This window comes from Micromys minutus (genome assembly GCF_963924665.1).
Source record: "Micromys minutus genome assembly, chromosome: 8".
Classification (NCBI taxonomy): Eukaryota; Metazoa; Chordata; class Mammalia; order Rodentia; family Muridae; genus Micromys; species Micromys minutus.
The window spans coordinates 44748193-44773326 of record NC_137977.1 but is presented as its reverse complement, the minus strand read 5'-3'; the positions used below and the strand labels follow the sequence as shown (position 1 = coordinate 44773326).

The following is a 25134-nucleotide window of genomic DNA, read 5'->3' as shown; positions in this document are numbered from 1 at the left end:
TGTCACCAAAAAAAAAAAAAAAAAAAACCAAACATGTGGGGCCTGTTCCCTTGCCCTAAAAAAGATTATCAGGCCACATCCATATCAGACATTGTCCAAATGTGACACACAGCTGTGCCAAGAGCCCACCTAAACCACACCAGGGGTGCAATACTCTGTATCCTAGTTTTAAAAGTTCTGTAGCTCAATAAAGTAAACACGGGCCATGTCCATGACAGGGCTTCTATTTAGGAACCGGCCTTTCTTCCTTTCCATGGGGATCCATTAGCTTGTTCGTTTGCTTTGGCAGCAGTAGGGTTTTAACCTAGGACTTGCATAGGATAGGCAAGTGCTCTACCCCTAAACTACATCACTCCCCTTGGACATGATCCTCCTACCCCTTAGGCTGAGAGCACTTATTCCATTGTTTTCACAAAATTATTCAAACTATAAATATTAGAAATCACATAGGCCAATGTAAATGGCAGCAGCTAGCTTAAGGCATTAATTACCATATTCTGCTTCTGTTTTTGATTAATATGAGTTTCCTTAATGACTCCTAGGAAGTGCAGCAGCCAAAGAACTTGCTTCTTTACAGAATCAGTGCATTCTGTGTTTTTTGCGTTGCTAGACTTTACAGCGAGCAAATTCAAAATTCCTGATCAAAGCCAAGCCACGTTTTAATGGTAGGTCCACTTAGGTGTATAAAGCACTGGGTAGGAAATGAGTGAGGGTGACAGATAAGTTGCCCTCAGGGTAGCACAGACATCCAGCCACAACCGCACACATCTTGTTGCTATTTCTGCCATAGAGGCACAGCTGATAAGAATGAGATCTGTGTTCTGTTTGTTCCTGAACACTTTAATCACGGGAACACAGTATCTAAAGCACTGTGCCCCTGCTTTCTAATTGTTTGGGATGTTTTTCATTTCGACATGAAAGCCGTATCATAGAAGTAAAAGGGGGGTAAAATCAGGAACATTCACAAGAAGCTGCTGGTTTTCATTTGCACTGCTGTTTGAATTTGATGCTGACTGAGAGCTCAAGAAGGGGGGAAAAGGTTTAGAAGGAAAAGAAGAAACATACTTTGATGTAAAAAGAGTCTGGGGAGGAGAGAGGGAGAGAGAGGAAGCAGGGGTGAGAAGATGGAGATTGAAAGTAAGCAAGAAAGGGCTGCCCAAAGCTGAAAGTCCTAAAATAAAGAACACTCATTGAAGCCACCCTCTGAGCCCCACAAAGACTGTGTGTGTGTGTGTGTGTGTGTGTGTGTGTGTGTGTGTGTGTGTGTGTGTGTGTGTAGAATAACACAGCCCAGTTAGAAGGCATTCAATCATACTGTACTTGTGAATTTTATATTTAAGTATAGTATAATCAAATCTAGCATTAAAAAGAAAGAAATCAGTATTCTTTATTCTAACTGAAGTTAACTTCCCTTTTATAAGATACAACACAGGGCCACAGTAGACACATCTGCTGTTCAAAAGGAACAGTGCTCGTCACGGTGGCAAGTCTGTTAATCCTGTCCCTGCACGGCTCCTCAAATGTGCTCCAAGTTCTTTGTCAGGTGTTACAATAAAGCCAAGATCTGCTGCTTTTTTAAAGTCTATATTTTGGGTTTTACAGTTAACTAGGATACATTTATCCTTTGAAATATTCCTATTCCTCACAAAAGGTGAAAAAATATAACTCATTTCATACAATGATGAATTATTTTTATTGTTGTGGTCAACACACACACACACATAACCAAAATAAAAACAAAACTAAGACTAATATGGAGAGTACTCTAACTGTAGCTAGTGCTATTTCTACATTTTCATCAGACCTGTACCTTCAAAGACATGATTTTGTTATATTAACACCCGTCTGTCTATCTGTCCATTTCCTATTTAATAGTTGGGCCAATATGCTTGTATGCAATGCAGCCGTCAGGATAGAATCTTATATCTCTTGAATTCCACCCAACGTGCTTTTCTTTTACCTAGAATTAGGGAGACAAATCCTACACATCGCAGAAATTGATTGTGGGTGATCCAGAATTCGCTGATGCCCGAAAGTTTTTCACGTTAAATGTGAGGCAGTTAGAGGCCTTATGGGTCAGGTTCAGTGTGTGCATCTGAATCATAAAGTGAAATCTGAGTGTTGATAACAGTGGGAAGAACATTGAATTTCCTAACAACTAGAATGCAATCTTAGTGTGCAAATTATCATTAAGGAAAATAAAATCATAAACACACAGATGTGCAAACACACACACACACACACACACATACATACACAAAAACACCACATTCAAGTCTTCCACCCCTACATTAACACCCACTCCATACATCTATACACACAAGAAAATACTTTAAATATCCAGAATTTCATGAGTGGCAACACTGAGAAAGCTGAAATAATTCACAATGCTTTATATGCAGAAAATATTTCTTCTGGAATGTTCTTCAGCTTATCTGGAGGAAAGGTACCATGCTTCCCACCGTGTTTAAGCAGATCTTTCTTTCCATGCATGAAACCCCAGAGAGGACACTCTGTAGGCCACAGAGCTGGATGCTCTGTGGTAAACACAATGCTTCAGGTGAATGTGGAATTATTACATTTGGGGATCTGGTACAAGTTTTATCTGAAAACAGAGCTCCCTGATATTTTGTGAAGAGACTGTATTGAGTATATTCCACAGCCTAATCATATATAAGCTTTCACATATTGAAAGTTTCAGCAAATTTTACTGTTACCATGAAATTAAATTGTCCACTGGCCAAATGAATTCTGCCCATTTAAATTAACTTTAAGAGTTTCGATCCCGGTTCTTCTCTTGACAAACCAGTGCCCCCTTTGTCATAACTTTTCTTTGAATGTTTCTCTGCTCCCCTGTTAATGTCTGTGTTCCAACCCTGTCTGACAAAACGAGGAAAGGAATTCTTGTATTTCCATTTCTGCTGTACACAACCAATCTCAGTGAAAGGAAAAGAACTGTATCTTGTCCCTTTTCTTCTTTTTCCTCTTTTTTTTTTTTTTTTTTTTTTTTTTTTTGTTCTTTTGCTGGAAATTATGCCCTTTAAGTGTAGTTTGGGTTTACACATTTAGAGTATTTTATCTATCAAAGAGCTATCATTAAAACATATTCTGAGGAAGATCTCTAACCATAAATGTTAGTAATAAAATAACGTTTCCTGTTTTTAGAGTTTCCTTTATTTAGTGCCAGCCACAATAATAGATTCTCTATTATTTTATCTCACTAACATCGTCCTTAGAGATCATAATCTAAGAGACGTGGACAGGATTAAAAGCAGGGCATGGAATACTCTACCCCTTGATGTCCGCCTCTAAACTCCACACAAGTAATTCTCACCTTAGACCAGTCACCTACTCGCCACACGTAGCATTTTGAGTAATCTTCACAGTCCTCTGCCTCCCGGGGTCTGGTGGAGAGGACACACTTTTTTCTTGGGTTAGTGCACCTCACGGTACGATGCCTCACACCTTTCCCACACTTCACTGAGCACTGGAAGATAATATTAGAGGTTTGAGTAGAGTTGGTACAAGCTATGGGTTAAGGCACATTCAAGAATGCTTTCTGTAATTTCTCTATTAGAAGGACAAGTAGGTATTGAACAGAACATGTTTATCATTTTCTATCGTTCACTCTAGGATGACATTATGTATATGGATAGTTTTCTGCATGTCTACATGGGGGTGGACTTTGTGCAGGTGTCATGTTAGTATGTTGGTGGGGCTATGTAGTATTGTGAGCTCACCCTGGTCTACAATGCAACTTTATCACTTCTGTAGGTGTTTGGAGTGAATTAATTCCTCTAGTTTATACTATTCATACATATAAAACAGCAAATACTTAATTTCCTTACATATGTAAGACTGTATATATTATATAAACACCAAATATGAAGTGAAATATCATTGCTTGTGCATACTAAGTGAGTGCTAAATGTTGATTACTTTGCCTTTTAAATGTTCTGAGATATTCAAGGAGTCAAATACACACTTCAGTGTGTACCATGCTGGCAGAACTCACAGTGTATACATGAGAAAAATCAAAAGCCTACAATGTCCATGGAAAGATCTCTGTATGGATATGTGGATATCTTCAGATTTTTATTGTTTTAAAAATTAGGTCTTTTTGTTCTGTTTCAGCAAATTACTAGTTCTACATATCAACCATCACATGTTGTGGTTTGGAACATAACACAGGGTGGTGTAGAGGGTCAGAGATGGAAAAGGGGTGACATGCAGTATGTACCGCACCTCTGACCACACTCCGGCCTCCCACACTGTCATGCAGTCCTGACCCTCACAGCGCTGCGCTGTTGCAGGCTTCGGCCCTGCGCAGTCCCTCTCCCAGGCTCTAATGAGGGTTCCATTTTCCAGTTGCTGGGTACAGGCCACTTGTCTACTTTGGACTCCTTTCCCACATGTTCGAGAGCACGTGGTCCAGTCCGTCATCATCCACCTAAAAGTAAAGCAAAGGTCATGGGAGATCAAGTAAAAGATGTCTTCTTACCACATACCCAACACTCTTGGAGTTAGCTGAAAGTTAATTTACATTAACTTTACTTGAATTGTAATTACCATGAGCATACTATACTTTGTGCATTGAATGCTCCATAATTCTTATCTTTTTTATGTTTTTAATGCTCAAAGTCTTTAAATGTTGCCACTCCTAATATGGTACAAGCTAACTTGTCTGCTAACACATTCTGTACAGAATAACCATGGATATAAACCCAGATTATTAGGAACTACAGCTACTGTGGCCATTTACAGAAAGGCAAATTGAATCAGGCAGAGATTCAATAAGTTAGGAGACATATCTCCTAGCTAGAGCAGAGCATGCTTCAGCCTAGCCACTTACCAGCTTTGATGTGAACACCGGCATACAGGTTAATTAACATAATCTCATTTTAGTTAGTTTTGTTTGGACTCCAATATTTTGTTTCTAGATTTACTGATTTAATCACCCAGCCAACACACACACACACACACACACACACACACACACACACACACACACGCACACACATTTTAACAATGATTAGCGTAGTAATACATAATAATTACTCTTACTTCTAATGATTTGGGACATATCACAATGGTGTGAGCTTGACCATCTACCTAAATTTCACTTCAGGACAGAATCAGGTCCTGTGTTAGGAAGGACATTGTACTGAATTTACCAGGATTTTTGCAAAATGGAAGAGTGATGTGTCTGTATGTTGAGATGAGTAAGGAGAATCGCCAGCGTATTGACAGCATGGAGCTCTCTGTGAGGACTAAGACATAAAGATGGTGACAGATAGTCTGTCTGATAGTTGAGACAGCTTCATAGGGACTATAAGAACGATATCGATGGCATGAATATATGAGACCAAAGGATGATTCACATCCCAAGCATAATGGAGTGGACAGAGTCTTACTGGCTGCACTACTCAGAAGGCCTGGAATTTAAAGCACACAGATGCTTTATATGGCTGGTCCAGGGCTGGCAAACTGAGTCAGTGAGTTAAATGTCTGAAACTAAGCCTAACAATAGGAGCTCGATGGGGGCCCACATGATGGAAATAACCAACCCCAATCATGTTTCTTTGACCTCCATAGGAGTTTCTTGGCATCGCTCCTCCCCTGCCTGGCTCCCAGCCAGCATCCAGACAATGTAGAAGGCTCTTCCTCCCCACTCACAGGTGGGACACTTCCACAGCTCTGCCACCTGGCTTGTGGCACACCACAGGAGTGCTTGGCTAGCGGCTTCTCTGGCTTCTTGAGGGATGCGCTCCTCCTTTTGCCCAACGGCACAGATCCTATCTCAGGAGCTGTTTCCATTAATTAACTTCCCACCAATAGCTTTTCATTAAACATTTCTAGAAATGGAGTTTAGGTTTCTATGTTCTACAGGAATAGTTAGCAATTGTATCAAAGTTAATCAGGCCCAAATCTTTCTGGTAGTGACCCACATTTTGAAGCATTATATTTCCTTATACTTCAGTGTTCATCTGCAAAGATGGTTTAATTTTAGCGATTTTTGTGTTTTTATTTCTGAGAACAAAAGAGAAGAAAGCACTAACACTGTTCTTTCACTGGGGCCCCTTAGTTGATTTTTTCTGAAGTGAGTAATTGGCTACCAAATTTGGCTTGGTTTCTGCTTTTTGCTTATGTAAATATTCTGGAAATAATCATAATTTAAATTCTCCTTTTACTGTTCTGTCCCTTAGACTTTAGAACCCAAAGAGTCCATAGGACTGATGTCACCGAAGCTCATATTTTTACTATAAACCTGAGTATCTCATGTTCAACAGAAAGATAGAGCTTATTCCTTTTTACTCATCAATAAGTCCTCAAAAGAAAGATGTGAACTGTAAGCTTTCTAACAGGATAAGAGCATTCTCTGTGTTTTAGAGTTCATCTACCTAGGAACAACTTCATTTGTAAGACATTACAGAGATATTTAGTTATTGGATATTTATTTAGTCATTTTAATTATTTTCTTTATTGATATAATTACACCATTTTGCCTTCCACACTCTCCCACATTTTTCTCTTTGCTCCCTTTCAGATTCATATACTTCATCAACTATTGCTACATGCACATATGTATATACATATATATCTAAGAGTTCTAATAAAACCTACTCAATATGTGTACTGTTACTTGTATGTATATTTTCTCTACTGTATATTTTCAATTTGGCACATACATAAGATGACACAGGCTAGTTGGTGACATTTTTGCAGTAGATGTATGTGAAGGTTTATACTATTGTCAGAGTAACAGGATGTAGAATCAGTGTAGAAACAAAATTCTGGGCATGCATATGAGAGATTATTGAGATTAGGTTAACTGAGATGAGAGGAAAAAAAAAAAGAAATGCATTACATGCCGGCAGCACCACTCCCAGAACAGAGATCTTGGACTTTAGAAGAAGAAGAAATTAAGCTGAGGACTAGTATTCATCACACAGCTACCATACTGTGGGTACAATGTAACCAACTGTTCTGACTTCCCAATCCTGATGAACAGAGGACAGTACCCTCAAACCCTGAGCCAAATAAACCCACTGTGCTTTCACCTGCTTTCCTTTTGCTTCACATTTTCTTATTTTACACATGTGAGTGCACGTGTGTGTGTGTGTGTGTGTGTGTGTGTTTGTGTGTATAAGCCTTTTCATCAACTAAGCTATCTCACTTCTCCCTTAAGATGCTTGAGACATAGAGTGTGAATGAAACTAGAATAGAATGTTTTCTAGGGAGACATAAGAGAAGCCATGGAAAAAGGAGGGATGTGCTCTACGAGCAGGTCTTAGAAAGATACCCTGTGATGGTTGCTGTGGGATTTATTGATTTTGTGCACCTGAACCAATTACTGATCCCCCAATTGCTTGCCAAGTGGCCCTTTAAGAATTCTAAGCTGCTAGGACTGCTTGACCCTCTGATCTTCAGTTTAGGTTGCTTAGGAACAGGCTAGGAGACAGAAAAGCCAGCTGATCCCGGGGGTAAGGGCTAGCTGACTGAGAGGAAAAAGTAGTTGGTACAGAAGATATGGTTAGGAGAGACTTGAGCCGGAAGTTAGGCTGAGCAGATAGGCTAGAATGATTGTTTTAGCTTGGAGATGCTAGTATCAGGAAAAGTGGGAGACAGACCATTTAAGCAGACCTACAGGGAAGTAAATAAGGAACTCTTGAAAGAAATGTTTGAAGAGGCTGGGCTGGAAACTGGGAGGAAGCTGGCAGGGAGTTAAGAGAACTGGTTACTGTTCTAGCCATCTGACAGATGATCCTCTCCTTGCTTTGCTCACTGACAGGGCTTCCTGTTTACAGAACCTGCTTCCCATTCTCATGGAAAAAAGGTAATAATCCCTAACAAAACCCGCTTCAACTCTGCTGAAAACTTTCCTCTTGAAATTGCATCGTGTAAAGCATTCTCTTAGCAAGTCTTCATTTAGGCATGCATCCTCCTCCAAGGTGGCTGACAGCCTGAGTTGATAAACCAAAGCTGAGCAGCACACACTCCAAAGAACACTCTAAAGCAGAATGCTCTAAGCATTCTAAGCTTCTGCAAGATCCCAGTGGCAGCAGAAAAAGCTATTACATTCAAGCAAAAGTATCATTAGGTAAAGTAAATTGTGTTCTAATGTTAAGAGTATCTCATGAAATAAATGGGCATTTTATGGTGGCACATGTCTTTAATCCCAGTACTTGGGGGGCAGAGATAGGGAGATCTCTGAGTTTGAGGCCAAGCTGGTCTACAGAAGAAGTTACAGGAAGTCACACAGAGAAACCTTTTCCTGGAAAACCAAATAATAATAAAGTGTGTGCTAATTCTCCTGAGTTCCATTTCCAAACCTGTTTTAAAAGCAGATCAATTCTTTGACTTTCAGAGAACTTTCAACTCAGTCTAATGTACACTCAACAATCCCGAGTGTCAGATAAAGCAAGCATTCTTCCACCATTCTCCTTCTTTTTATCAGACTATCGCTACATATGGTAGGGATTGAGATGTTGGGCTGTCTCACTTAAATATATCAATTTTTTTCAGGAGGAAGCATTTGGATTTTCAGGCCCCACTATGGAAGCCATGCCAAGTACCCATACAGCAAAATTATACCCTTTCCACCTGCTTCCACATCTGCTTCCTAAGGCAGAGCTCATCTTCTACACTTGTAACTGTTACCTTTGCTATTTTGTTCCCTGTTCATGTGCCTTGACTGTCTTGTTACCCAGTACTCACTGAAGAACCCATCAGAAGCTGGGTAGTTTGTCTTCAGACCTTTGGAGAAGGACCGAGTACCAGGCTTCCAGACCCAGAAGGGACCTCATATCTCTCATTGTCTTGCTGAGACTGGGTTTGCCCAGGCCTGCTACTTTCTCTTGTCCGAATTCTAGCATCTCATCTCAGAGAATGCTAAAGCCATTGGGTAGACTAGCCACAATTAATTTAACAACAAGTTCAAAGAGGTATTTAAGAGTAGTTTAATCTGTAGCTCCTCTTTGTCTTCACACTCTTAAACAAGTTATCCACAGATCGTAACCCTACTCTCTCAGACCTTGTTTACTTAAGTGTTCACATTTGGGGATGTGATTCTTTCTAAGGTTCTGAAAAAAATGTGAACTAGCCTGTGTAAGGTTTAACACCAAGCCATGTGATGGCTACCGGGGTATGGTTACCTTGTTTGACAAGGTTGCTCATTGCACTTTCGAATCTGTGGCTCTGGCTTGCTCAGGTCCTTGCATTTCTTGTTGTCCACGAGGCTGATATTCTTGCTCATGATTTTTGTGCAGGACACCATTGTCTTCCTCTCCCCTGCAAAGGGATGGATATATATATATATGTATATATACTGTGAAGTCATTTCAGGTTTTTGTGAAATGTGTATTGTCATATAATTGAACTAATTTGGGGTTATAACAATGCATCTGACGTTATTTAAAAGTTACATAACAAAATGTACCTCTGGGATTAAGAATTTTCCCCTTCAAAGATAAACAGCAATTGCTATGTTACAGGGATATGTTGGCAGGATAAATTAATGAGATGCTGATTGAAATGGCTCTTCTAGCAGTAAGTGCATGGTCAGATGTTCTGTGTGTGCAGACTATTCTGATACTCTGCTTGCTGATGAGAATTCCCCAAAGCACATAAATAAGTACATGGACATCTATAGATTTCATTGTTGTTATGTACATTAGCAGTTTTCTATAGCAAGGGAAAGAAAGGATTCCCTTTTTTTCTTCAACAAGTACCTTAGAGATTCATTCGTAGTGCTTCTGACAAAAGCCCCAAGACTTCTAGAAACAACTGTCACTTTTCTTTGATAAAAACCATGAGCATACCACAGTAAAAACTTTTAAAAGCATTTGTATTTTGTAACAATATTTATATTTTGTGTTCACTTTTCTTGAGACACTGACTAATAATGTCTAGTGTGTTCTAATTTCTTTTTCTCAGTATAGTTCTTTCAATTAATATCTGGATATGAGATTTAATAATATATTTTTTGATCGATTAATATTATTAACAACAAATGTTAAAGCCACAGGGTCATCTTGACAAAATGTTGTCTGCATACAAAACGAACAAATTACTGGCGTAATAATTTATGGCAAACCCAGTTCATGAATCACCAGGTTGATATTAAACATGAAGCTCATTAAGAGCTTATGAGAATACAAAGGGGTTCTTATTATATTAAGTAAAATAGAAAATGACATCACATTTCACTAATGAAGAAAATGTTGAAGAAAGATGGCAAGCCTACAAAGTATTGCTTTCTTATTGCTTTTTAAGCATCATTACTGACATCTATCCTTCCTTCCTCTCCTTCTGCATTACCTCCCTCCATTCCTCTCAGCCACAGTCCCTCCCGTGTCTGCTACTCCATCCTTCCATAGTACCAGCAACGTAGTTTTCATAAAGCCCGGGATGAAGGCGTTCATCAGTGAGTGTGCACCACCCATATACCCCTATGTCTTTACCTTTCTTTCCTTACACACACACACACACACACACACACACACACACACAGTGTTATATTTTAGATTGTTGGAAAAAGTATGTTCGCATTATGTTTAGGTAGTATTCAGTTTATAGAATTCCTTAAAATTTTCTCCTTTTTGTTTTTCATTTTGTAATAACGGACACTTACAAACTTGATTAATAAACTTAAAATTAATATTTATAATGAACTAAATTCAACTATAATTATAATGTTAAAATACAGTTTAAGATAATTGTAATAAGAATTTAACTGGATGGCATATTTTTATTTTTTTTATTTCTCCACTTATTACTGTGTGTTTAATTCTACACAACACAATTAGGAGATGAACCATCGAATACTGAGATGGGATATTACCCAGGGACGATACTTGCTCTCCCTTATGAGCCTGCAAAGATGCTATTGTTTCTCCTTGTTCTCCTTGAATCTGTTTTAAATGTTCTGTACTTTGAACCCATGCTCATTTAACTGATGAATATGCTGAAAAATGACAAAGTTCTTTCTGGCAATAAAGTCAACAAAGCAAATGTAGAGATCAGAACTTTCTTGAAATCATGTCCACACAGTTTAAGAACTGAGAAGTGTGTTGTACAAAAGAAATATTTTGGCATAGAAATAAATATGTGTGCTATTAACATTGAGATTATTATTAAAAACTGTTGAGTGAACTGTGGAACTCCATCCAGGGAAGATTTGCACATGCACACACACACACACACATGCACACACACACTATAGTGGTGAGATTTTATAGAAATGCAGATGGCTACAGTGTTACTTAACTGTTTATATTCAAGCATCTTTCTGAACCCAAAGAGATCCTGAGTGGCCAATGAAGAACACCATCTTTTCCCAGGAAGGGCTATATGGAGAGTCCAAACTACCCTCAAAGGCAATGTGAGGAAGAAAAAAAATCTCCAATTTAGATATTCTAGATGCTATACCTATACCTATATACCTATACCAGGCTCCTGTCAGCAAGGGCTTCTTGGCATCAGCAATAGTGTCTGGGTTTGGTGTCTGCAGATGGGATGGATCCCTAGGTGGGGCTGTCTCTGGATGACCTTTCTACAGCCCTCCCCATCCTGCTGTCTAGATTTTTAAGTGTAAAAAGAATTTAGTCTGTTTTCTCAGTGATGGGGAAACATACATGATTACATATATGTGAAATATGTATATGATTGAATATTGGAGTTACATTAAAGAGAGTTTGCAACTGTACATTTTAATTTGGGTTGTTTGCTTCTAATGTTCTTGTCTTTTCTCTCTCACCTCTCTCTTTGCCTCTTTTTGTCTGGTGGGTAGAAGCAGAATCCCTCAGTGTAGATGGCCACATCAAGGAATGACAAGCAGAGGAACAGAGATTCGGGTGGGTAGAAGATGAAAGGCTAGGAGAACTCAGGAAGTAAATGCGTGGAGATGTTGGGGTCAAGCAGGGAAGAAGACTTCCTTGTGGCAATGATTAATGATGAAACATAAGTGATCTGAAATCTACTTGTTAGAGTTCATCCTGACATAACTGGACTATATCTGTACCCTTTGATGCTCCAGGAGTCTCTATGCTCCCTTAATGCACTGTTTATTGTCTTTGTTTTCTGTGCTGCATTCACTGGCAGAAACATTTTCCTGTTCATAAACAGTGCTTTTGGATCTAGATGGTAGGTATGGGCTTTGACATTCTGAACACCCTGTTCGTTTGTTTATAATTCTTAACTCTACCCCTCCTCAATGTTCTCCAAGTTCTTAAAGCATAGTTACCTCTTTGTACAACCATTTTGAAATCAACACATGCCGTGTCAGGCCATCATCTACCACTGCCATATTTTATCAGATTCCCCTGAAAATTCTCAAATTTGCTCTGTAGGAGTATTTGCAAACTATATACAGATGAAAGATGCTAGGCTGTCATAGGGATTGAAGTCATGATAAATTCATGGCATTGGAATTCAACTGGACCATTAGTGTTACCACAGAACAAAATAGCTGTTTCCATTCAGAAACCTATGAAAGGTTTCTCCTCGGGGCACTGCCCAGATGTTAACCATCACCGAAACCTAATTTAACTTGGTTAAAATTGCTCAGTGTCCTGGATACATTAACTTCCTATTATAAATTTGATGCTAATTGTTCCTATAAACAAGCAAAAACACAGGTGGCTAGGGCAGTTTGAGTTCCTAATACTATGGAAGCTGATAACTTTCTATTTTGAGCAAATGTTCAAGCACTTAAACAACTCCCCTTATGCCAACAAAGATATTTTGAAAATACTATGAAGACCTTAAAGAAACATAATGACCTCAACTGTTCTACTCTGCTAAATGTGACACCCAACTTGGACTGTTTGAATCACTTTCTGCTGACTTTTTAATACCATGAGCCTTAGGGAACTAGAGGGCACCCTGAGCCATTTCTCTATGTTAGAAGGACACACTTCTTCCAATGGTTTTTTTGGAGGAACAGCTGTCATTGATACTGAAAGGCAAAGTTCATGATTGGAGCAAACAAATCTCCATTTGCATGGGAGTTCTCTATGATATAAACACCAGTTCTCTGCATACAGAATTGTTCACCACCACCCTCTAAGGTGGCTCAGAATCACCTTCCAAAGAAACTCCCTGTGGCATTGAAACATTAGTTTTAATACAAAAATTCTCTTGAATGGTTAGTTCTTGCCCACCTATAATAGAAAAGGTCAAAAAAAAAAAAAATCAACAATGACAGGTAAGTAGCTGGCCAGATGCATTGGCAGCTTCGATAGAGATCCGGAGACGTTCAACCAATAGCAGCAACAGCAAAGGAACTGGAATTGTTGTCTTTTACATGGCGACTGCTGAGAGCAGCTATGAGAATCATTGAACAGTTTAAGAGAGGAGCCACATCAAAAATGGGAGAGACAACAGCAGCAGAGAGATATGAAAAAGGGGTTGAAGAATAAGAAGCCATAGGAGAGAAACTGCAAGTCCTGCTCATTGAAAGAGCTCCAGGGAACGGCCAAGTATTTAGAGCAATATGTCTCCAGTCCAGTCCAGGAGTGGAGGCTCACATGCTGTACCAGTGGCTGATCACTGGACACAATGGAGAAACTGGGGCTTACTGTTCGGATTAGTTACTTTTCTGTGGCTCTGATAGAACGCTGTGACCAAGGCAACTTACAGAAGAGTCTATTTGGGGCTTGTGATGTTAAAGGCTTAGATTAGAATTCATGATGGTGGAGTGGAGGTAGCAGGCAGTAGGGCTAAAACAGCTGCTGAGAGCTCATGTCCTAAACTGCAAGCAGGCTCTAGAGAGAGCTAAGTGGGAATACAAGGAGGTTTTGAGACCTTAAAGCTGACACTTCTTAGCAAGAACTATGGACCAGGTGTTCAACTGTCTGAGACGTATAGGGGATTATCTCCTTCAAACCAGCATCCTAGACAAAATCCCACCACTGAGCTCTGCATGAGAGCACTAACTGCTGATGCTCTTCCTTCCTTTTGACCACCAGTTGCTGCAAGAAGCTGAGTGCCACAAAGTACTTGCAAGAGTAGCCTTTGAAGACCTTTGCATTGTAGACCAATGATTTTTAATCTGACCTAAAGATACCCAGCTAGACAATTGCTGACACTTCTATTCTTCCTGTCTTTCTTTAAGTGGCCACTTCATGCTTCGTTTTTTAAAGATGCTCTAAGTCCCTTGTCACCCTCTGCTCTCAGCAAAGTGGTTTTTGTGAAAAAACGGAGACAGCTGAAGATGAACCATCATGCATCCCCAAACTGTGTGCTCTCCTGTGACCAGTCACAGGCTGCCTATGATTTGTGAAGCCAGATTACTCATTAAATTTCTTCCGATTCCACCTAAATATTGTTCCAGCAATTTCTTGCTCTCTCCTTGTCATATGCACTCCTCTAGAAAACGCACATTGACAAAAGATGTTCAATGCCTTTATTCTGGAATCAAAAATAAAAAACATAGCCCTTGACTCCAATCCCTTCTAGCTACTGCCATGTTTGATTCTCCATTCTTTCAGCAACATTTATTGAATTAGAGTTCCTTTCTTTAATTATTATATTTTTCTCTTGGCCCTTTTAGATATTTCGGCTTACTGTATTCTTATACATGGATGAATATATTTTGATAATTTTTGCTCACATCCCACTATCCCAACCCCACTCTCATAGGTTCCCTTCCTCTTTCTAACTACTCTGCACTCTGTTTTCATGACTTTGATGTGTGCATTTCAGTAAGTTTAATTACGGTTGCTCAGATCGGCATGGAAAAGGGGTTCCATACAGGAGCACACTTTCCTCACCTGTGGTCACACCACTAAAGAAATGCCTCTCCTCCTTCAGTAACTGTGATCTAAGGGAGAGACGGAGCCTCGGGAGCCCCCTTCCCTTCCATGGCAAGATGTGAATGGATCCATTTTGTTAGTCTGCTATTTTCTTAGAAATCTATTCTATATAGCCTTTTGAGCCAGATATACCAATAAATTAATTTTAGAGAGTATCTTAATTAGGGTTTCCATTGTTGTGAAGAGACAACCATAACCAAGGAAACTTATAAGAACAACACATAATTGGGGCTGGATAACAGGTCCAAAGTTTCAGTCTAATATCAAGGTGGGAACATTGCAGCATCCAGGCAGGCATAGTGCGGGAGGAACTGAGAGTTCTACATCTTCTTCTGAAGGCCACAAAGATAAGACCTACTTGCAGGCAGCAAGGAGGAGGGTCTCTCAAATTCTACTCCCACAGTGACATATCTCCTAATAGTGCCACTCCCTGGGCCAAGCATATTAAAACCACCACAGAGAGTTGGCAGCTGAACACATTTTGTCACGTCCAATAAAATTAATGCACCTTAGACATTAATGCTGATCAGCTCTCCATCTACATTGTTACTTGGCAGATTCTGGCAGATGGTCATTCTTTCCTTTCTGGAACACACAGCCCACAGGACTTATAGACAGCATTAATATGTGTTCCTTATGTTGCTTGCTGCTCACTGTAATCTCCTTCGCGGCTTTCTCCTCATCTCTCCAACTCTCAATGACAGAGCACCTCAAACATCAATCTTCTAACAGCTTTCTCGCTGCATTCAGCCACTCCTCAGGTGGCTCCATCTGGTCTCATCATGTTAAGACATTACCCTATGTGGTATATGAGTAGCTTAGTAGTTCTTCTCTGTATCAGACTTAAATCTCCAACTGCTTACTTGACATCACATTTAGGCCAATAGGTATCTCTGACTTTGGTTGAAGCTCTCAAGCCCCGAATCCTTCCTAACCCTGGCATTTGAGACTCTCCCTGGTTGTCATTTCATGGTGACATTATTCTCTCATTCAGAAAAGCCATCTCTGTCCCCCCACTGTCACACCTTCATGTCCAGGTCAGCAGCAGGACTCATTGTTCTCCTTGTCTATGTTCCAAGCAGCTTAACTTACCTGCCTATTCCATGGCTGCAGGGTTTCATCTACACTTTGGCACTGCCTAGTTCATTTTCAGCCAAAAAGCAGAAAGGTATTTTTATACCTGAAAAGTCTGATCACTCCATCCTCATCCCTCTTTTGTGTCTCCTATCACACACAGAAGGGAGGCATGAGGCACTTAACACCTCTCTACACATCTATCTCTCTGCTGCTTCCATTCACCCTGAGCTCTATTCCGCACTACAGCTACAGCTGATGCTCACCCTTAAGAACTTGAAGTACCACATATTCTGCATCTATTCCTCTGTTTATGGACATTGGGGTTCTTTCCGACTTCTGACTATTATAAACAAGGCTGCTATGAACATAGTGGAGCATGTGTTCTTGATATATGTTGGAGCATCTTTTGGGTATATGCCCAGGAGTGGTATAGCTGGATCCTCAGTTAGCACTATGTCCAATTTTCTGAGGAATCATCAGATTGATTTCCAGGGTGGTTGCACCAGCTTGTAATCCCACCAACCAGCATCTCACCAGCATCTGCTGTCACCTGAGTTTTCAATCTTAGCCATTCTGACTGGTGTGAGGTGGAATCTCAGGGTTGTTTTGAATTGCATACTCTGCTATTGAAAATGATGACTTCATGAAATTCTTAGGCAAATGGATGGAACTAGAAAATATCATCCTGAGTGGGGTAACCCAGTCACAAAAGAACATACATGGTATGCATGCACTGATAAGTGGATGTTAGACCCAACGCTCAAACTACCCAAGATAGGATTCACAGACCATTAGAGGCTCAAGAAGAAGAAAGACCAAAATATAGATGCTTCAGTCTTTCTTAGAAAGGTGGAACAATATACTAATGGGAGGAAATATAGAAACAAAGAATGGAGCAGAGACTGAAGGAAAGGCTATCCAGAGACTTCTCCATGTGGGGATCCATCCTACATGCAGCCACCAAACCCAGTCACTATTGCTGATGTCAAGAAGCACTTACTGACAGGAGCCTGATATGGATATCCCCTGAAAGGCTCTGCCAGAATCTTACTGATGCAGATGAGGATGCTTGCAGCTAACCATCGGACTGAGCATAGTGGCTTCAATGGAAAACATAGAGAAAGGACTGAAGGAGCTGAAGGGTTTTGCAACCCCATAGAAAGTGCAAAAATATCAACCAAGCAGACACCCGCCCCCCTCCAGAGCTCCCAGGGACTAAATCAGCAAACAAAGAGTACACATGGAGGAACCCATTGCTCCAGCCGCATATGTAGCAGAGGATGGCATTGTCTGGCATCAATAAGAAAAAAATCTTTTGGTTCTATAAAGGCTCTATTCTCCAGTATAGGGGAAGATCAGGGCAGTGAGGTGGGAGGGGGAGCATCCTCAAAGAAGCAGGGGAGATAAAAAAGGGAGGAACCAGGAAAGGGTATAATATTTGAAATGTAAACACATAAAATATCCAATTAAAAAAAAGAGTTCGATGCAGCCTGATTTTTGTGGAGGGCTTTTCTGAAATCCTAGCTTAAGGTGCACCTGCTCCCTGCCAGCCCCCTCACTTCTATTGGTGATTAGTGTATTTCCATTTGGCCTTGTTAATATGTACATCTATTTTCTGGTTCTCCTATCCCAGGTACCCTCCTGACAGAGATGCCAGTCTCTTTCGGTGCCCTCGCCACCCCTTTAGGAACATTTAGGCTATGAGTATGGAGAGTTCTATTACCTAGAATACAAATGATTCAGCTCCATGCACCAACCCATTGCATATACAGTTCACTACACACGTATCGAAACTCTATACACTGAGTATTTCTGTTTATCCTTCAGAGGAATCTGCTACATGGAACTCTGCAAACTGTTAATAAATGCACATGAGAACTAAACTAGGGTGTGCACAAAGTCTCCAGGCACAAAAATCTTCTCCAGAAATGATCAAACTCAGAGATTTTCCACTCACATTTTATGCTGAAGTAACCTGTTCATTTACCTCCCAAAATCCAATAGAGAAATAGAAAACAGTGAGCCCAATTTAGGGGTGCTTCTGTATTCAGGGTGATAGTGATACACTTTAGAATTAGGAAGCTCAAAAAATTGGGGAATTGACATTTTTTACTTTGCATGCATATGTATATAATTGAAGGACACAATCAAATTAAAAACAATCGGTATAAGTCTGTAAAAAACACTCCTTCATACATTCCATTCACATGTATAAGTTTTATGGTAGGATATATCTTAGAACAGAGAAATTTTAAGATTTTAAATTTTTGTCCCAATACCATGCTGTTTTTATTACTATAACTCTGTAGAACAATTTAGGGTCAGATACCAGGATAACACAAAGATTTTCCTTTTATTCAGGAATAGTTTTATCTATCCTGGCTCTATGTGTGTGTGTGTGTGTGTGTGTGTGTGTGTGTGTGTGTGTGTGTGTATGTTTGTGTTTTTTCATATGAAGCTGAAAAGTGTCCTTTCATGATCTGTAACAAATTGTGTTAGAATATATGCTGATCACACTGAATCTATAGATTGCTTTTGATAATATGGGTACTTTTACTATATCAACTCTACCAGTCCATAAACATGGGAGTCCTTTTCATATTCTGGTATTTTCTTTAAGTTCTTTCTTCAGTGTCTTAAAATTTCTATCATATGAGTCTTTCGCTTGCTTGATCAGAGTCATCCCATGATATTTTACTGTCGACTGTGTTGTGAAAGGTGATGTTTCTATGATTTTTTCTTCAGTGCAGTTGTGTATAGGAAATTAACTTATTTTTATGACTTCATTTTGTGTCCATCTTTGATGAAAGTATGTCTCAGATGCTGGTAGTAATAGAATGTGCAGCCCAGCCTGAATGGTGTCTCTGGGATATGGTATGCTGTAAACAGACACATTGCTCCCTATGTAATACATACAGCAACCAATGTCATGAAATGAAACAGCATAGTTGTCAGTGGCCTTTCTCTCTAAGTCAGACTTTTCCCCATGAAATAGTTCAGATATTCAGCTTCTACACACATTCTAAGTAACGTTGTTTAACAAACCTTTATGGATTCTACAATTGTAAATTAGAGATTTTCAATCAATTATAATTATCAGTGATTAACCAGAAAACGACTGAGTCTTTGAAAAGATAGAAGTTTAAATAGTCTTCACCTCCTCCACACGTAGCATTGCAATCCCCCCAGCCTGCGTGTGTCCACATGAAGAGGGGTCCCGGTTCCTTTGAGCTCTGATTGTCCGGAAGTGGGTCTGATGGAACAGTATATTCATAGTGAAGACCATAATTCTGATCTTGAAATAGGAGTACCTGTGGCACACAGAGCGGTTACAGAACATGATTTAAATAGAACATTCAACGAGAAAATCTGTAAAGATATTGATACTGCAAAGTACTAATTGCACAATGAATGTATACCATTGATTTATAGCAATCCTATAATATTACTTTGAAATATTTAAAGTGTTACACCTTTTCAAAGTCAGGAGAGTCACCTGTGATCTAAATACATCATGACAGAAGCTCACTTGAATGAATACAGAAATACCTGATCATTTTCTTTTCATTTGGCTAACCATTCCCAAAGCAGGATATATGATCTATCTATACACCTAGATCTATATGAATGCCTATATCTATACATGATACACATGTATGATGTGCCCAAGGGTGCAGGAATGTGCACTGCATCTAATGTCAAGATACAAAATCAACCTGGAATTTTCCACTCTTCTGAAAAAAAAATGAAAAAAAAAAGTCAATCAATGTGGGATGTGCTGTGTCTGTTTAGTTTTATGCCAACTTGACATAGATTGTCATTTAAGAAGAGGGACCCTCAATTGAAAAAGCATCTGAAAAATCATGGGCTGTAGGCAAGGCTGTGGGGATTTTTCTTCATTCATTATGGATGTGCAGGGCTCAGCCTCCTGTGCACGGCAGCACCCTGGCTGGTGGGTGGTCCTTGGTTGGAGAAACCTGCAGAGCAGGCAGAGGAGGAACAAACCATTGAACAGCACAGCCTCTGCTTCAGTTACCATTCCCAAGTCCCTGCCTTCAGTTCATGCCCTGATTTAACTCAGAGATAGAGTGTGTCCTGAGAGTTAAACAAGCACAAACTGAATTAAAAGGGAAGGAAACCTTTCCTCCAAATGTTTCTTTACGTTATAATGTTTTATGACAGCAGTGCAAACCAGTCTAAAAATCACTATTAGTAATAGTAGCCACCTTCTGAATCACTAGACGGGTGATACTTTGTTCTCTGGTTTATGCTACCTTAGAATTATGACAATGTGTATGTCTAAATGGTTTTTAAGAAAACATTAGATTAGTACTAGCACTGTTATATCTAAAATGTTTGGTAAATTATAATGGCTCATGTGCAGGAGTTTGAATCTACATTGTGCTGAGCCATAATTAGAGGTTATACCATTTTGACTTTCAATGGTACTCAAGGTCAGAAAGGGATCATCATGGATATTATACAGAAATTTTACACACACACATGTATGTATGTGTGTATATATGTATGTATGTATATATATTAAACAAAGGAGAGTACATGAACATATATGTTTTTCAGAAATGTGTTTAAAATGAAATATGTTAAATGGAGCCATATGGAATATACCATACCTAGATTCAGCATCTATGTGAACAGTTGATACATAAAACACTTCTACACATATTTTTAACTTATGTGTGCGGGGGAGGCATATTGACTATGTAACCCTTGTCTGCATTGGTTGTAATTATAGGTGATTCAGAGTTAAAACAACTTGCAAAAACATTTAAATGAGACCAAGCTTAAGTGTGAACAAATCAACTGAACTTCCTTTTCTTTCTCTCAGGTTTTGTTCACCATATAAACAAGAATCAATACATTTGATTGATGTGTGGGTTATAGAGTTGGCCAATCAAATTTACAAACATTATCTGAATGGAATAATTAATAGTTTTTAAGTTCACAAATGTGAAGCCTAATGGGTACCAAATCAGTGTACATGACAATACTAATTTTGGCATAAATATTTGATGAAATGTTGCTGAGTATAAGTTACATCCAACCTAGTAAGTAAAGAGCGAAACTTTACATTTTTATTGTTATGTTGATTACATGACAATACGATCATGTAATTTTAAATTTGAAGACATGACCAGATATTAATGAACTCATTTGCTGTCATGTCCTACTTAGTTACATGAGAACAATCCCTTTTTCTTCATAAGCCACCTTTTCATCGATAGAACTTCAAGCTGCATTGAGCATCTAATGCTGTCTGAAACTGAGTGGCTGGCCACACACCCATGAGCTCTTTCATAAGCCATCTGACTTTGGCAGAACTCTTTGCAGGAGAAAAGTGGGAGTGAGTTACAGTCAAAAGCTCATACTGAGGCATGACAGCAGCACACTTTGCCTTTCCAGTCAGTACCAGCTTTCAGTCTGCAATAGTCATTAGAGAGAAATATCTCAGAGGCACAGTTTCCTTTGGATTACCGAATAAATCCAGGTCACACACATAGCTCCTTTTAGATCCAGTTCACTGAGTCAATTATGATGCCTGATTCCAGGAAAAGCCTTGGCAATTACGAGTCAGATTAAGGCCTCTGCTGCAAGGAAACTCTCTTATTCTGAGAGCTGATATTTACTGTTCACAGATATTAACCAAAGGCTCGGAACAACTCTCAGTCTTGTATTTTTCTTAAATAGATTAAAACAATAATATATGGTTATAGAAGGCAGTCAAATATAGTAGTGTTTTCAGGTATCAAATCATTAAAAATGTTAGCTATTAGCATTGTTTTACACAATTTAGTCAAAGATGATGCTACGTTTAGTTTACCCACTATATACGTAGTTTTTGTTCGTTTCTCTAGACAGGGAAGAGCAGATCTTTTAATTAAAATTATCAAATAGTATGCAAAGGAACTGTGAGGAGATACATAAAATGATTATCCAAAGAATTCAATAGTACTGAGGAACAAAGGCTTAAACAGAATACACAGGCGCTATTTATACTGGACAGGCAGTACGCATACTGTATACTTGGCCTTTTCATTAAGTTACAGAAGACTGTAGTTATATAAGGCCTGGGCATTCAGATTGTGGTTACTGGATCAGCAGCAGTGATATCGGTTGAGGGCTGTGGGAGATATGTGGACCTCAGTTTCTGATGCACAGCAACTGAAGCAGAAGGGATACTTAAAAGGGGCCCCAAATAATAGGTCCATCAAAATAAGATTGACAGTGAGCTACAGTGTGATCTGAACCTTTGGGTCCTACAAGAGGCAACAAGAATGTCTATAGCTGAAGACTAACTCAACTGCAGTAAAGATGCTAAATAGTGTGACACATGTCACTACAGGCAAGTGAATTCATTATATCAGAGTGGTTTTCTGTGCATGGGTATATAGAGAGGTAATGTATAGGTATTTGAACATTAGTTTTTTTTTTTTTTTTTTTTTTTTACTACCGAAAGAAAAATTCATCCCATCTGTAATTCACTCCTTTAGGTACTTTGCCATCAGCTCTGAGTATCTTGATTAAGACCTATGAACTAAACAACCAGGCAGCCAGGCACAATCCCATTGCTCTAGTCCTTTCCCTTTTAATTCTCTCTTGATGTGCATTTAGTCTTTTGCTACAAGACGGAGAACGTTACAGTTCCAAACAGTGCAGTGTAAACCGTCACTTGCAGAAATTTATTAATACAGGGAGAAACAGGATGAGAAGACTGGGAGCTCTCTTAAGTTTGCTTACCAGCTCTCCTCAAAATAACAGTTTATCAAAGGCACTTTGTAAGACACAGATGAGTCCCAATAAATGGATGACAGTCCTGTAATTTCCATGCTATTGCCTATCTTGATGAATATCCATCTTGGTTTTTCAAGAGGCAAAAAGGCTCCTTATTCGTAAGTGACCTTTTTCCACTATGAGCTTGCTAATTCCCTAGAATATTTGGTTTACTTTCAATAATTACTATTTTTTAGATATCACAATTTAAAATATCTTACTGTTCCTACAAATACCTCATCACCTCAAACAATTTTAAATGCTGTTCTGACAATTCCAACATTTAAAAAGTAGACGGGAAAGGGGAGAGAAGGAAAGAGAGAGGGAGAGGGATTGTCGCTTCCATGAGAAGCTGGTTTTATAGCACTGTCCCATTCCTGCCTCACCAGGAGATGTAAAGGTGTGGTTGTGGGTCCTTTGGCAGAGATCTTCTCCCACAGGCCTCGTCTTATGTACTGGACTGTAGTTCCAGCTAGACTGAATGCTCCAGAATGTTCTATCTTCCAGTCACTGTTTATAGACTGCTTGCTGGCATCCCGAAGAGCTATAAAAAGATGAAACACAGGATGAGTGTGGCTGGAACTGCTGATGAGTAACATCTTGACATGATTTTCTTACAAGTGTTTCAATGTGTCCCCAAACTCTGATGCAAATCTAAAGCCACTGGCCTTGTTGCTACTGAAGTCACAAAGAGTTTTCGATATCTGTTAGATGCTTATATCTCCTTTAACACCAGTCTCCTGCTAAGGTTTTGCTGTTCTACCAAAGTTGCTTTGCTACCATCAACATAAGCAACAAGTTGGTGAAAGTATTGAAATTTACTGAATCGATCTTCTCTGAAAAAATATTCTTATATTCTAAAATAATGTCTAAAGAGAAGTTAAAGAATCACACATACCCTTATTTTTTATGAGATCAAAGCTTAATTATTAATTTCTACTGAAAGAGAAATATCTTGATCAAATATCTCATATTGCCAGTGTCTGTTAGCACCAACAACTGGACAGACCTCAGATGATGTTAAAACATTAAAGAAGCAAACAACTCATGGATGGGTTTATAAGGTTTAGCATCTGCTTATATTTCAGTTTTGTAAATTAAATACTTCAATAAATATGTTGATCAATATTTTCCAATTCCCAAGCTTGTATTTCAGGTTACAATGATCAATTTACAATTCCTAAAAAAAAAATCTCTAATAAAAAAAAATGCCTTAAAACTTCCTTTGGGGCTTATGGAAAATGATATTCAGACTCCATGTTTTTTGGCTTTTAACATTTTCTAGACAATGGCATACACGTGTACATACAAATCTATACACAATTTACTGGCTTAGGAGTTGCTTCACTCAGAAATAGGAGTTTGTACCTATCGTTTTTCTTGGGGTTCTTTTTTGCGGGCAAGGAGTTGGTTTTGTTTTTTGTTTTACTACACTAACTTAAAAATATTTTTGACAATCTTGCTGCTGGCGATCAGCAAAACGGCTCTGCTCCTCAGTAGGTAACGTATGGAGATGCAGTTTTTAAACTTTTCATCAGGGTGCAGAACAAACCTAGTATAATCTCTATGGCTGCTTGTCTGCCTTACCAGAGCCCTCCCTGGGAGGGTGACCTTCTACAGAGTACAGACTGGGAAGGGTTCACAAGAGGCTGAGGGAGGCACAGAGAAAGGAGGTAACACAGGCTGTGACAGTGAGCCTCTGTTTTATGGAGCACTGGAGAAGGGTGAGCTACAACGATCCCAAAGCATTCACAGGGGACCTTTGACCTCACAACTGAATATTTGGCTTCAAACTGATAGGGTGTGACTCCCCAATGCTGAAAAATGAGCAACTGCCAAGAATCTAAGAATTTTAATATTTCAAACTCTTTTCAGGTCAAGTAGAAATGGAAAAACATACAAATTCCAGGTAACTCCAAGGTGTGTAACTTTTGAAGATGGAGACCCTAAAAAGTCAGGTGGCCAAATTAAAAACAAAACAAAAAAAAAAATCAGACCTCATATTAAAGCAGCCAGAGTTAATTCTAGCAAAACTCTTCAGGCTTCAACACATAGCTGATCCAGTAGTAAATTAATTCTCCAGCAAAATGTTTATACTCAGTAATAAGGAAAATATAACATAAGCATGTTCACCATCTAATTAAAAACCCGCTGGGATGTGGTCACCACACAATTGACCTACAATAATTAAGTAGGGGAACTCAGGAATAAAATGATATTCAAGAATCCTAGAGATATGGAACTAGTGAATTATGCCTTTAAATATGCACACACATTCTGGGAAGGTCTGTAGTGTTTGAGAGCAATGGGGTCTGGAAAGTAATTAAATCAAATGTCTTAGAACAGAAAAGAAACATCACATACCAAGTACTGAACTTAATGGGCCTAAAATTTATTAGACAAAGACACTTTTGTAGGAAAGAACAACTTTAGAGAAGAGAGCCCGGAA

At 39.1% G+C, this 25134-nt stretch overlaps 1 protein-coding gene across 1 annotated transcript in view; it reads right to left on the bottom strand.

Moving 5' to 3' along the window:
* ADAMTS19 (ADAM metallopeptidase with thrombospondin type 1 motif 19) overlaps positions 1-25134 on the bottom strand; it is a gene marked incomplete at both ends in the record, with an annotated part of 182712 nt that overhangs the window by 14455 nt on the left and 143123 nt on the right. Inside the window, 5 exons of the mRNA XM_080920449.1 lie at positions 3335-3487; positions 4246-4450; positions 9156-9291; positions 19051-19204; positions 23072-23229. Of these exons, the coding sequence (XP_080776575.1) occupies positions 3335-3487; positions 4246-4450; positions 9156-9291; positions 19051-19204; positions 23072-23229 (806 nt within the window). The remainder of the gene's footprint in view (positions 1-3334; positions 3488-4245; positions 4451-9155; positions 9292-19050; positions 19205-23071; positions 23230-25134) is intronic.